General features: G+C 40.9%; 2 protein-coding genes across 3 annotated transcripts in view; both read left to right on the top strand.

The window, feature by feature from the left end:
• Positions 1-399: 399 nt before the first annotated feature.
• Positions 400-10,294, top strand: pet117 (protein PET117 homolog, mitochondrial). Its single transcript, XM_072581237.1, has 2 exons — positions 400-623; positions 10,137-10,294. Exons 1-2 carry the CDS (start codon positions 528-530, stop codon positions 10,281-10,283), a joined length of 243 nt encoding a protein of 80 aa, XP_072437338.1. The 5' UTR covers positions 400-527; the 3' UTR covers positions 10,284-10,294.
• Positions 10,295-10,494: 200 nt separating this feature from the next.
• kat14 (lysine acetyltransferase 14) overlaps positions 10,495-14,401 on the top strand; it is a 47,820-nt gene continuing 43,913 nt past the window's right edge. Inside the window, exon 1 of one of the 2 annotated variants that reach the window (XM_072581228.1) lies at positions 10,495-10,763. In XM_072581228.1, the coding sequence (XP_072437329.1) occupies positions 10,496-10,763 (268 nt within the window). In that variant the 5' untranslated portion in view covers position 10,495. The remainder of the gene's footprint in view (positions 10,764-14,401) is intronic. The other variant, XM_072581229.1, reaches the window with a different exon arrangement.

Raw genomic sequence — 14,401 nt, 5'->3', positions numbered from 1 at the left:
GTATTTATTTCGTGCGACATTAATGTTTTATTCAATGCCTTCTGAAAACATAAATATTCCACAATTTTTAAAACAAGTCTGCAGAGCCAGTTGCACCCTCAAAAATGTTTAAATGTCAAATACATTTCCCTCTCATTACGCCACGATGGTTTTGTAGAGTCGAATTGTAATTTTCCAAGTTCCCCGTTACTACATCTGTATAATCCGAATTTTTTAAAAAAAAACATCGATCTCTCGGCCGAATGTTGTGTCAAATATGAAACAGGCTCTTCCTCAGGATTACAAGATCAGAATCAAAGGAAGCTTCAGACTTTGTCCGTCTGCTCTCAGGTGTGGTCAAAGTCAGATCTGACTCTTGGCGCGCTCTCGGGTCTCCATGGTGACGGTGTTTCATTTCAGTTGGACCTTCCCCTCTGCCCCATCGCCTTTTCTTCACTCGGCCGTTCACGCCTGGAATCTCGTCCTCGGTGTTCGGCTGATGGGGTCTCGGTCTCCATGGTGACGGGCCGGGATTTCCAGGCCGCAGAATGTCGACAGTGTCTAAGGCGGTTTTCGGTGTTTCCGTGGTGCTGACAGTAGGGACGGTGGCCGGGGTCCATTTTAAGCAGCATCTGGACAGGGAGGTGGGTATTTCAAACGGCATTCGAGCCGCTAAAATCAGGGCGGGGAGAGGGGGGGTTCGAGGCCAGACGCAGCCTCGGGCTGGAGCTTGAAGTTTGATCCCAGTCGTGGACAACCCCCTTCAGGATGCGGGCTTTGAGGTGTGGGAGGGCGCTTCGTTCGCAGCGGGATTTCGAGCCGAAACGCCACCGGCTCGTGAGGCGACGGTTGGAGCACGTGACGGTGTGGAGGGGATGGCGCGTGTGGCCCCGCGTTGTCTCCTGGCGCCTTTCGCCAGCGGCTCTCTGGGCCTCCCGTCTCCATCAGGCCTGGACTGCAGCAACCGCGTGTACGCCTGCGTCCCACAAACAACCACCAGCACACACAATATTACCGTTTTATATTAAAGTCCATCACACCCGAAAAAAAAATACCTACTTACGCTTCCCCGGCCCTTTTCCCTTTTGTTATCATCCAGATGCTCTTTTGAAAACCGCATTTGATCGGCCCTTACAAGACCCTAAGGTTGCCTTTGGTTCTGTTACCAACTCCTTTAAATTAGTGTTCTCTTGGTATCGCATCAGAGAACAATTTTTTTTCTCTTTAAAGAACTTACCTTGAGCAAATCTGCAAATTTTGAAATTCTGTTCTGTGCCCCCAACTCATGGTCACTAAAATATATAAACAAACGGTATCCAACCTCTGGGGAATCCCATTACACTCAGTGGTTTAATCTAAAACACACACGAACAAGTTGATTTTAAATTATCTACAGCAGCACTCTGTTTGTTGTTACCTCGCGAATGTTGCGTATATGTTGTTGTTCTTGTAATCATTATTGACTTTACTAATAAGCTCATTGTGTGACACTCCAATTAAATGTATTTTGAAGTCTTGTGTACCCTCTACCCTTACAAACTTTCTATAACGTCACCAAAAACAAGTTAGTTTACCTGATTTTTGCCTTTAATAAATTTTTGTTGAGTGTTTTTATGTAACTTGTGCAATTTTACTTTTTTTTCTGAATTATTGTTGCTGACTTTATTTTTAAGCTGTCATTTTAAATAATGATGTAACACCTGCAATTGTCTAATCATTTGGCACAGGACACTTTTATGGCTTCTTTCAAATTTCAGGGAATACTTTTTCATTCTCAACAGTTCCTTTGTTAGATGCAGTCATGTGGTGACATTAAGTTCTCTCTTTGTCTTGATGTACTTGAGCTTTCTTCAAAGCTGCATTAGAAGAATTAATCCATATCCTACATAATTATCAAAACCCCATTAAACTGTAAATCTTTGCACATGTTATGATTTATTTCCTATAATCTACAGGAAATAAATTGACCTAAAACAACAGGCATAAGTTAATAAAAGTTTATTTCAAAATAACTTCTACATATATCCATAAGACGAAGATGCAGCAACAGAAGTGGAACGTTTCAGCCCATTGAGCCTGCTCATCATTCAATAAGAACGTGGCTGATCTGATATTCTTCAACTCCATTTTCCTGTTTTTTTTTAAACTTACAACCCTTAATTCATTTCTTGATTAAAAATCCATCTACCTTGACCTTGATTATAAGACTATAAGAAATAGGAACAGGAGTAAGCCATTGATGAAGTTGGATCATGGCTGATCTGACCCTCCTAATGGCCATGTTCCTACCATTTCCTTATAACCTTGATTTTCCCAGTGATCAATTTCAGCCTTAAATTTGTACTTAATGACACTGCCTCTACAGCTCTCTGGTAAGTAATTCCATAGATTCACTACTTTTGAGAAGAAATCCCTCATCTCTACACTAACTGGCTGTCTGTCCCCTTACCATCCATGCACAAAAGAAACACATTCTTGAGATTGGCAAATCCACAGCTGATGCATTTTCATCACATTCACAAAGTTGGAATATTTTAAACAGGGAGTTAGATACTATCCCTTATATTATATCAGATTTATATTGAACAATAATAGACAATATAATCTGCTGTAGTTTCCCCTAAAGCAGCTCCTGCATCCATATAGCCTTAAGATAGAGATTATCCATTCATTTGCAAGTAGGACATCACCTCATTGATTTCAAACTTCCTTAGATTTTAATGAGCTAATTGTTCGTTTATTGACAATTTTGAAACAGTTCTCTTTGCAGTCCCTCTCCCTCCCCCTCTCTGATTCACCTCCAACAGCTTATCCACCACTGATGTTGGGTTCACAGGTCTGTAGTTCCCAGGCTTCTCTTTGCAGCCTTTCTTAAATAAAGGAATAATATTGGCCACTCTCCAGTCCTCCGGTACCTCACCTGTGGTTATGATACAAATATTTATGCTAGGGGCCATACAATTTCTTCCCTAACTTCCCACAATGTCCTAGAATACACTTGATCAGGTCCCAGAGATTTATGTTTTTTTAAGACCTGTTCTGTAATGTGAACTGTTTTCAAAACATCAATATTTATTTCCCTTAACCTTATCTGACAAGGCTATCTCAGATATCCTCTTTGCCCTCCTGATTTCCCTTTTAAAGCTGCCCTTATACTCTTTATACTCATCAAGTGATTCACTTAATCTCAGTTGTTTAAATCTAATATATGATTCTTCTTCTTGATTAGAACCTGAATATCTTTATTCATTTGTAGTTCCTGACTTTTATTAGCCTTCCCCTTCATTCTAGCAGGAACATAATCCAAAATGAACTCTCGTTAACACACTTTTGAAAGTCTCCCATTTGTCAGTCATCCCGTTATCTGCGAAGGGATCCAATCAACCTTTGAAAGTTCTTGTCTCAAACCATTAAAATTTGCCTTATTCTGAATAAGGTTGTGCTCTCTGTCAACCAATGTAGGATAGATGCACATCCATCATTGGTTCTTGGTTTCTTTGATTCTACTTTGTAACTCCTCCTTTCTCTCGCTCTCTGTCTCTCTTTCCGATTCACCTCCAACAGCTTATCCACCACTGATGCTAGGTTCACAGGTCTGTAGATCCCAGGCTTCTCTTTACAGCCTTTCTTAAATAAAGGAATAACATTAGCCACTCTCCAGTCCTCTGGCACCTCACTTGTGTTTATACATGATACAAATATTTATGCTAAGGGCCCTACAATTTCTTCCCTAACTTTCCACAATGTCCTAGGATACACTTGATCAGGTCCTCTTTGCCTCAGTGGAGGAGATGTTATACCAGGCCTGGAGAGCCGTCCCCTTCTTGTTGATAAGATCTTGGATTATGTGGACATTCTCATCAAACTAGTCTTTGTGTAGTCTGGTCTCTTCGCAGCATGAGGTGATGGCCAATTTCAGCTTTTTCCAGATTTCCTCCACTCCATTTAAGTTAGCCTTTTGGAAATGTTGGTGAAGGCATTATTAGAAGTTCACTAGTCTGTTGGTTCTTGAAGCTACTCAATGTTGAGCTTTTTTGTGAACTGTTTAAATCAAGAACTAATGAATCTGATCAATATCCTCAGTCTCTTTGACACTGCGATGTTGGCAACAGTCCTCAATAATGGTAATATGACAGAATCCTTTGAGGTCAAGCAGGATGTGTCATTGCCTCACCGTTTTCTCCATCTGCATGTATCACCATTCTACTTGTCAAGAACAAGCTTCCCAGTGGTGTGGATATTCGTGAAGACAGTGATGACGGTAGCATCCCTGAGATCAGCAGTGATTTCTTCTTTGTCCGGGATTTTCAAAAACATTTGGAGCTGACAGGTAATCTCTGCTCCTCTTAAGTTTGAAAAGCTCTGCTGGAATCACATCTACATTTGCTGCTTTTCTACTCTTTGTGTCTAATGGCAACTATTTGGGAGCCCAGGATGATCTTTGATGGGCGGAGAGCTTTTGAAATTCAGCTAGTTGAAATTCGAGGACAAAACGTCACTGACTTCACTTGTCAGACTTCAATATGTGGACGACAATGTCATTTCTGCTCTTGTTAAAGAGAATCTTCAGGCCTCATTTAATGCCCTTGTCGAAGCATATCAAAGAATTGGTTTCAGACTCAAGAAGACGCAAAGCTTTTACCAGTCTGTCCCAGATCGTCCTGTCACTAAGATCGATAGAGAAATCCTCCAAAACTTGGACTATTAACTTTACCTGGGAAGCTCCCTCTAAGGCTGACATCCATGGACATGATGAATCTCCACAATCTGAGTGCTGCCTTTGGACCGATAAAGTCCTCAGAATGGACATGTCGTGGGGGTAGTGGGAGGAGAAGTTAAAATGGATGGCTGCAGGAAGATGGGGTTGGTTGATACGTATAGACCAGAGATGTTCCCTGAATCACTCTGTGAGTTTGCGCTCAGTCTCCTCTACACTGGAGAGACTACATCGAGAGCAATGGATGCAGTAAATGAGGTTCGACGGTATTGCAAGTAGATCTCTACCAGATGTGGAATGATCCTTTGGTGCCTTGACTGGAGGTGTGGGTGCAGGTTTTGCACCACTTACAGCAGCAGGGGAATGTGCCAGATGTGGAAATGTGGTTGGTGAGGGGTTTGGACCTAACAAGGCAGTCATAGAGAGAATTGTCCCTACGGAATGCAAATTGGTTGGGGAGGGAAATATATTTTTGGTAATGGGGTCTGACTAAAGTTTGTGAAAATGGTGGAGGATAATTGGCTGGATTTAGAGATTAGTGGAGTGGAATGTGAGGACGGGAATTATATCTTTGTTGTGGTTTATTGGGGTGGGGTTCGAGGACAGAGCTACAGGAGATGCAGAGCCTAAACGTCAAGTGATGTATGTGCCTACGGCTGCGCCAAAGTTCCTGTGCAAGCCGTTTGATGTGACTGCGCCTGCATCATTGTGCCTGTCTCTCTCTTTCTTTCCTTTTCTTTCTTTCCTTTTCTTTCTTTCCTTTTCTTTCTTTCCTTTTCTTTCTCTCCCTTTTCTTTCTCTCCCTTTCTTTCTGTCTGTCTGTCTCTCTCTCTCTCTCTCTCTCTCTCTCTCTCTCTCTCTCTCTCTCTCTCTCTCTCTCTCTCTCTCTCTCTCTCTCTCTCTCTCTCTCTCTCTCTCTCTCTCTCTCTCTCTCTCTCTCTCTCTCGTAACCTGGGTCTATCAGCTACATGTGGACCCACGGAACCCATGCCCAGTGACAAACTCTTCGGTAGACAGTCATACTCACTAATGAGTGATTGCTGATGATGAGATCCTCAGCTGAGGAAAAAAGGAAGTGTAGTCAGGGAAGTCAGTTGACATGTGTATATTAGTCAATTAGCTATCACTAGAAGTGGAGATGTCAAGGAAGGGAGGGAAAGAAGTGGAGACTCATCACGTGAGGGTGACAGAAATATAAAAATTAAAAATGAAATTCATGAAATTTCCCGGTTCAGGATAAGACCAGCAAGTGGCATTGATGCAGTCGTTACTATTAAATAAGTAAGGAAGGGGAATTCAGCAGAATAAAAACAAAGAACTGTGAATACTGGAGATCTGAAACAGAAACAGAATTTGCTGGAGAAACTCAGTAGGTCTGGCAGCATTTGTGGGAAGAAAGTGTTCATGTTTCAAGTCTGGTGACCATTCAGTTCTGCCAAACCTGCTGAGTATCTCCAGCAATTTCTGTTTTTGTTTTGGAACAAAGAATGTTCTACATAATCAATTGAAATGCAGGCATAGCTAAGATCCATAGAGGCTCCCATAGCAGAACTTTATACTTGGAAGAAGTGATAGAATTAACGAAAATGTGCAAACAAGTTCAGCCTGTAGGACAGATTGCTGATGAATGGGAAGGATCAGTGCTGTTGAAGAGAGGCCAAGAATGTGCATGTGGTGGTGCCATTGAATGTGGACCTCAGGATGCAGGCAAAACAGTGCAACACTGAATATATTGAAGACGTAATCATGAGTGAATGTGAAACCGTAAGGGTGGTATTTAGGTTGGAATCCACACAGAGTAAAATGGAATGGAGGACAATTGCTGAAGAAAGAAATGTGGCTTTGAAAGTGAGTTTTAGTACTCCATGTACATCTTTTATTTTCCCCTTGTATAGGTAATACTCTTGGCTTTCCTAATTAGAATGCTACCAAATGCTCCATAAACAGAATTCTTAAATTCAGGTTGTAAGTTTGCTCGCTGAGCTGGAAGGTTTGTTTTCAGACGTTTCGTCACCATGCTTGATTACATCATCAGTGAGCCTCTGGTGAAGTGTTGGTGTTATGTCCCACTTTCTGTTTGTGTCTGGTCTCTTAAAGTGGGTGGGTTCTTTTTCTCAGAGGTTGGTAAATGGGGCTACCAACACATTTAAACAACGGCTGATGAACTAAAGAACCTTATACAAAACAAACCAGCAAAACAAATGTCATTTACACAATACCATGCAAAAACTAACAAACACGACATTGGACAGACGGGCAGACACCAGGATACACAATCATCAACTAGCCACCAAAAGACATGACCCACTATCACTAGTATCCTTCCATACAGACGAAGAAGTTCACCACTTTGATTGGGACAACACATCATCTTAGGATAGGCTAAACTGAGACACACAGGAATTCCTCGAGGCCTGACATTCAAACTGGAACTCCATCAATAAACGCACAAATTTGGACCCCAATTACCAATCTCTGAGAAAAAGAACTGGAAATATCATCCAGCTTAAGAGACCAAGACAGAAATAGAAAGCAGGACATAATACCAGTGCTTCACTGGAGGCTCACTGATGATGTTACCTAACATGGTGACGAAACGTCTGTAAACAAACCTTCCAGCACAGCAAGCAAACTTACAACCTGAACCTCAACCTGAGCTACAAATCTTCTCAAAAATTGCAGAATTTTTAAATGTTGCATTGTCAAAGCCCAAATATAATTAGCCTCAAATGTAAGCATTTGCTTTTAGTTAGCTCAATAGTTTTTAACTAACAGCTGATTGATTACCTGTAACATTGCAGTTTCTGTCACCATTATGTTATGATCCAGTGTATAAAAATGGATTTCTTGACTAACTTTGGCAACAGTTCCTCCTTTTTTATTGGTGTAAGAGGACTGGCATAGCCCAGAGTTTCTTCTACTATTGTACTGTTCAATATGGATATTTCCCTTTGAAGCCATTGCATGATAAGAAAAATTGATTCCAGTGAAGGATGACTTGTGACCTTGTATTGTTTTGGTCTTCTCCATTTTTTCCAGATAAATTAGGATACTTTCATTAAAATGACCTGTTGCTAAAATGAATATTTAATCTTGTGATTCTGCTGCATAATTATCAATACAAGAATCATTGTCTGCAGGATAGACTCTTTTAAAACTCCTGAACTGAACATGTGTGGCATTGCCAATTTGTGAGTGCTGTTGTCATATGTGAGTGCTGACTTCATTAGTGAAAGTCAGTGCTTGGCCACTTTGGTCAAGATTATCCCAGACCGAAGCACTCTCCTCTCCAAATCAGACTTATAGGGACTAACCATCAATGTAATCTTTTTCTGTATAAAGTTCCTAACCTGTTAGTAACGAGAAAGGTTCCTCCTAGATAGCTCATATTTCTGACTCAGCTGCTTGAAAAACATTATGACCTCCCTATCAAATAAATCTCCCAAACAAGAGACTCCTCTAAACTGCCAGAGCTTAAAGCCAGAGTCCATCAGCCCCAGATGGGATCCTAACATTCCTACTATGGGAGTGAAAGGGGAAGTTTTTGTTAGTTGCCTTCACCTTGTCATATCATTGTCCATGCTTTAACCGTGTTAAGAACAATTGGGTTTATACAATGGTCCATAACAGTCCTCATCTTGTCCATAAATAGCAAATAGATGAGGGGCATTTTGCCTGGGCGATCTCTATGTCCAGTTAGATTGACCACAGGGCCTGGCAAGCCCAGTCAGCCAGCCACATCGGATAGTAAGGAACTCGATTGACATTTCTTAAAATCCAGGAATTCCAAAGTTCCCATTCCCATGCGGAAGCTGCAGTTTGGCCAGCTTAATAAGAGGCCGCATATGATGCCAGATAAAAGATCCAAGCCAACTGTAAAATCTCCATAGTGCTTGCCTAGGCAGCTTCAAAGGGAGCATTCGCATGGAATATAAGATGTGAAGAAGAACATTCATTTTGACCAGAGCTATTCTACTCAACCAAGATATCGGAAGATCTTCCAAGTGCCGAAGGTCCTGCCTTATCTTCTGTAGCAACTGCATAAAGTTAGCTTTATATAATTGATCAAAGGCTGGGGTGATAAAAATGTCTGCATACAAGAAACTTCCCTGCGACCACTCTATGACCACCTGAAAGGGAAACTGGTTCCATCCCCTAGATCGTATATTCTAGTAAAGGTCCCCCCACAGTCATGGCCTCTGACTTCATAAAGTTAATTTTATACCCCGAAAACAAACCAAATAGATTAATCCCTTCTATTAAATGGGGCACAAATGTCATAAGATCAGTTAAAAAGAGAAGAATGTCATCTGCGTCAGGGTGATCATATGCCTCCCTAATACTGGATTAGTGGTGCTGGAAGAGCACAGCAGTTCAGGCAGCATCCAACGAGCAGCGAAATCGACGTTTCGGGCAAAAGCCCTTCATCAGGAATGGGGCTTTTGCCCAAAACGTCGATTTCACTGCTTGTTGGATGCTGCCTGAACTGTTGTGCTCTTCCAGCACCACTAATCCAGTATTTGGTTTTCAGCATTTGCAGTCATTGTTTTTACCTTATATGCCTCCCTAACCCTACCTCCAGAGCAATAATGTTGGGGTCCCTCTGGATGGTGTATGCCAGCGGCTCAATCACCAAAGTAAATAATAGCAGCAAGAGAGGGCACCTCTTGTCGGCTGCCTCTGCTGATACTAAAATTATCCAACTTTATACCATTAGTGAGAACTGCTGCCACCCACCTGGCAAAAAGACCCTCGAAGACCAAACTCCTCCAGTACATAAGAGGTACAGCCACTCCACCTGGTCAAATGTTTTCTCTGCATCCAGGGAGACTACCAAGCCCAGAATCGACCCTTGCTGGCATGCCTGGGCCATGTTTAATAATCTTCTAATATTATTAGTAGACCTATGGAGTTGGTTCTTTTCTAAGATTAACATTACAGACGTGGCCCAGTGAAGTACCTGCTCCATCATTTTAGTTTAAAAATTAATAACTCTAGATGGACTCCTGCTGTAGCTGCTAGAAAGTTAAACTGATAGCAGTTCAACTACTTACTGCATTTTTGGAAGGTGAATGGACGCTTGAGGAATATTTAATACTTGAATCTAGAATCTCACATTTTAAGAGCTGATGTGATGTGATTGAAATGGTGTTCTTTAGGATCAGCTTTTGCTAAACCCCCACACACAGGTTAACACAAAACATGATATAGGTCTTATATTTGGCAACATTTCAATTGGTTAAACTATCTCAGCTCTTATTAAGGACTTCAATTGAAAAATCTTTTTTTTTGCTTCTATGTTTGAACTTCCAGTCACTTGGATGATTAGGATGTGCATCTTTAAAGTTACACAGTAATGTTGCACAAATTAATGCAACTTTTATGTTGATTAGTAGCTGAGTTTTTAAAAGAAGCTAAATCTTTTTTTTTCTTTCCATAGAGGTTGAGAGAAGGAGTTTTCAGAGACCTTGAACGACAGGCACGCAAAAAGGAGAATCTTCGAATTTTGGAGGAACAGATTAGTCTGACAAAGAAATTGGAAGCAGATCGACGTCAGCAAAGTTCATTGACCCCGGGAAGCTCTTAACAGTCTGAAAAGCAGTAGCCTCATTTCTTTAAATGAGCAGTGATTACTTTGGATGTTTTATAGATGACAGATATTTTTACCCACCATAATTCTAGAAAAACACGTCTTAGTATTATTTAACTTATAAAGAATAAAGCTGCTATTTGGGTGACTGCTGTGATGTTCTAGCCATTGACTCTTTCTAGTTTAAGCTTTGCCAGGGGTTTGGGAAGATGGATGATAATGAAGAGACAAAAAGCTTAACTGCTCGCCAAATGGAGGATGAATGTGCACGAATGACTGCCTCAGAAGGCTTGGAGGAAGGAGAAGTTGAAGGGGAAACCCTACTAATAGTTGAGTCAGAAGATCAGGCTTCGGTAGATCTGTCCCACGATCACAGTGGGGATTCTTTGAACAGTGAGTTAGGTGATGAAGGGGAAGCATCCTGGATGGAAGAGATGTCGTATTACTGTGACAAATGCCAGAAATGGATACCTGCAAGTATGTATGTTACTCCTGAAATAGTGAAACAGTGGTACTTTTTGTTAGAGTAAAATAATAGAATTGCTCTAATGTCCAAAACTTTTCTCAAAATTACAGTGGAAAACTGATCTTATGTGGTAGAATTCAGTAAAAAAAAATGAAAGGCATTAGAACTGCTTATGATAATGTGCTTTGTACACTCAAAATGCACTTTTAAAAAAAATAGGATTATGAAAATTTAATCATATCCATAAATAACACCAAAAGACAAAATAAATCTATTTGTAGATTAAATGCAGTATTAGCCTCCAGTTTTGATTGTCAATAGAAGAGCAAAATACTGGAGATCCTAAATTAAAAGACAAAATGTTGGTGAAACTCAGTAGGTCTGGCTTCCTTTGGGAAGGAGTCATAATAGACTGAAAAATGTGTTGCTGGAAAAGCGCAGCAGGTCAGGCAGCATCCAAGGTGCAGGAGAATTGACGTTTCAGGCATAAGCCCTTCTTCAGGAAGAAGGGCTTATGCCTGAAATGTCGATTCTCTTGCTCCTTGGATGCTGCCTGACCTGCTGTGCTTTTCCAGCAACACATTTTTCAGCTCTGATCTCCAGCATCTGCAATCCTCACTTTCTCCTAGTCATAATAGTCTAAAGTTAAATGTGTTCCTCTCTTCACAAATGCTGCCAAACCTAATAAATGATTACCAGAATTGCAGTAGGATTCTGTATGGGCCTAAAATGCTACAAGGTTTACTAAAATGATAAAAGGTTACAACAACCTTTGAAAATTTATCATAAAAATTCAGATTTCCCAGATATGCGAGAGACATTGTAGCCATTTTAATTTCTTTGAAATTGTATGTATTGCACTGGTTCTTTAAAAGGCTTAAAAAGTGTGCAAAACAAATCCGTATGAATGAGAACCTGCATTTGTTAGCCCACTTCTAAATTCATGGGTTTCATATATTAGGCAGACTGGTTGGAAGTCCAAGACAGAATTAGGCTCCCAGAATCGGTTAATTAAAAGTATATTGCCTTTTGAAGATCTTCTATATAAAATTAGTTCCTCTGAATCAGGCAGCCTTCCCTGTTTGGCTTCTTCACAGACTGCTGTGATCTTCATCTAAATATGTTTAAATTTATACTTGGTAAGAAATAACTTTCTCGGGAAGAGCAGTAATGTCCACATGACTTAGCGTAGCAATCACCCTTTTTTGAACCTACCCGAGGGCCGCTGTAGGTGACCTGAAATAAATTTTCTTCTGGAGTGGACTATCTGTGGAGGTATATTAGGTGCTTCCAGATCACCTTTAATTTGTCAATAAGGTTCAGGAACCTATTTCTGCCAGTCCACTATCTCTTGGTTTGTGTAAGTGTTATTTCTGTATTACCAAAGTTTGGGGATGAAAATAGGAATGAACCAAGTGGAGTTTGCACATTCTTCCCGTGTCTGCGTGGGTTTCCTCCGGTTTCCTCCCACAGTCCAAAGATGTGCAGGTTAGGTGAATTGGCCATGCTAAATTGCACGTAGTGTTCGGTGAAGGGGTAAATGTAAGGGAATGTGTCTGGGTGGGTTGCGCTTCAGCAGGTCGGTGTGGATTTGTTGGGCCGAAGGGCCTGTTTCCACACTGTAAGTAATCTACATCAGAGTTTTCTTATATTCCTTAACTCTTATTCATTTTGTGCTTCCCTCAGTTATCAATCTAGCTTGTGAATGGGCTGTGTATAAATGTATAATGAGTGGAGGTCAGCTTATTTTGTATAAGGGGAAGGTTGGGAGAGCAGTTCAGGGAAGAAAGATTCCACTCCATACTAATTTTATATGTTGTGGATAATGTTATAAGCATATGAAGAGGATGATTACTGACGAGCTGAAATTTTACAGGGTTTGTAAGTGGGATATGAGGCACAGTGGAGCAAATGGGGAGGAATTCCTTGTAGGTAATTTACAAGCAGTGGGAAAGATGGCTTAACATTGTGCTGTGACATGGGATGTCAGTTGAGCTTGATAGAAAGTAATCAACATAAGTTTGAATATAACTGACTTGAATTTAATGATGCAGTTTGTATTTTTGAGCAGTGCATGAGATTAACGTATCTTCAAAACCTGACCAGCTAGAAGTCATAGCAGTGATGTAGGGCATCAGTGTTGCCTCTACTAATTATCTGAAAAGCAAAATGTGCTGGAAGGGGAAGGGTTGTGAACAATGACCATTTCTAGCTGGCAGTAAGAGCATACACGAGTGCCATCTCTATTGCGAAGGGGTCGTACAAAGGTGTCAGCGAGGCAGGATATACCATATTTAGTCAAATTTTTTTTTACTTTAAAGTTAAATTTACAGAGTCGACTATTACATGGATTCTACTTCTGAGAGGCTGGAATTCATGGCTGTCACAATTCATACTGTATCAGTAGCAGAAGCCCAATTAATCTCTAAATAATTAAAAGAAAACATAACAAATTACAATAATTCTGGAAACCCGGAGTGGAGTGCGACAGCTGGCACACTGGATGGCTGGCAGACTGGCTCACAAATGTTGATCTGTTATCTGTGAAGAACTAGGGCCGAGTTTTACATGAGATAAATGGAAAACTCCGGATATTTTTGGCTAAAAATAGGGGGTTAACGTTTACATGAGATTTGACTATTATTTGAGTATATACAGTATATTCTGAAAGTGATACTCTGGAGCAGTGTCACATTTGCAAAAAGGACCAGCAAAGGGGACTTTGGGGACTATGGCTGGATTCACCGAGGTGGTATTGACTGCACGCATGATTGTGAAATTTCCCAGTGCTCAGTCAGTGGCCTCTGTGAACAAGGAGAGCTTCCATGCCATCTGTGTGCAATTCTGCAACTGTTGAAACTGAATCCTCAGCATAAGCGCTGTTCTTTGAGGATATGGTGCCCATGCCTGTGAGGAGCACTCATTGCAATAGCAGAGAGATATGGCACTTTCTCCTTGCTCATTAAAGTGACATGTAGGCCGTTGAGTTACTGAAGATGGCTGTGGATGCCTATACTAATCTAGTGGAGGCCTTCAGCATATTCTAGTGCTGGTGTCTTGTACCATGGTAGTTCACTGTACTCTGCACAATCTCGAGCCCTGCAGAGAGGGAGGCCTTGTGGAATTTCATATCATTGATCCTTATTCTTCATTTGATGAGAATGTACATGAAGCTTCTGAACAGGTGGCACAGGATCAAGAACAATTTGCATCAGATTAGGTGAATTGAGGCACAAGCAAAGTAGGCATAGGACACCCTCACCAAAGCCTTGTGCAGTTGTAGCAGGATGACTTTATTCTTCTATGCCAACTCCTTGTCAGAAAGGCCAACATGACAGTTGCTTTCCTAGCTGTTTGCTGTTCCTACATGCTTTTTGTGTTCATTATACAAGTATGTCTGAGTCTCTCTGAACATTGATATTGACTATCTTTACAAGATGTTTAAAGTTATAAATCTTCTTTTCAGACCAAAGTAAATAACCTCATACTTCACCATACTCCACCTACCACCTTGTATTCCACTCACTTAACCTATCTGCATGTTCTTTTTCAATCTGTTTGTCCTCTTCACAACTTGCATTCTCTCCTAGCTGCATACCAGCAACAAACATAGATGTATTACTCTTTATCTCTTCCTCCAAGTCATGAA

Source organism: Chiloscyllium punctatum, chromosome 11, assembly GCF_047496795.1.
Source record: "Chiloscyllium punctatum isolate Juve2018m chromosome 11, sChiPun1.3, whole genome shotgun sequence".
NCBI classification, from domain to species: domain Eukaryota; kingdom Metazoa; phylum Chordata; class Chondrichthyes; order Orectolobiformes; family Hemiscylliidae; genus Chiloscyllium; species Chiloscyllium punctatum.
This window is presented reverse-complemented; position numbering and strand designations above follow the sequence as displayed.

Bases quoted from the DNA above. Each gene is read 5' to 3' on its own strand.
- pet117 (XM_072581237.1), top strand. From the start codon at position 528: ATGTCGACAGTGTCTAAGGCGGTTTTCGGTGTTTCCGTGGTGCTGACA. The intron at 624-10,136 runs GTGGGTATTTCA...TTCTTTCCATAG, and splicing joins AGCAGCATCTGGACAGGGAG to AGGTTGAGAGAAGGAGTTTT.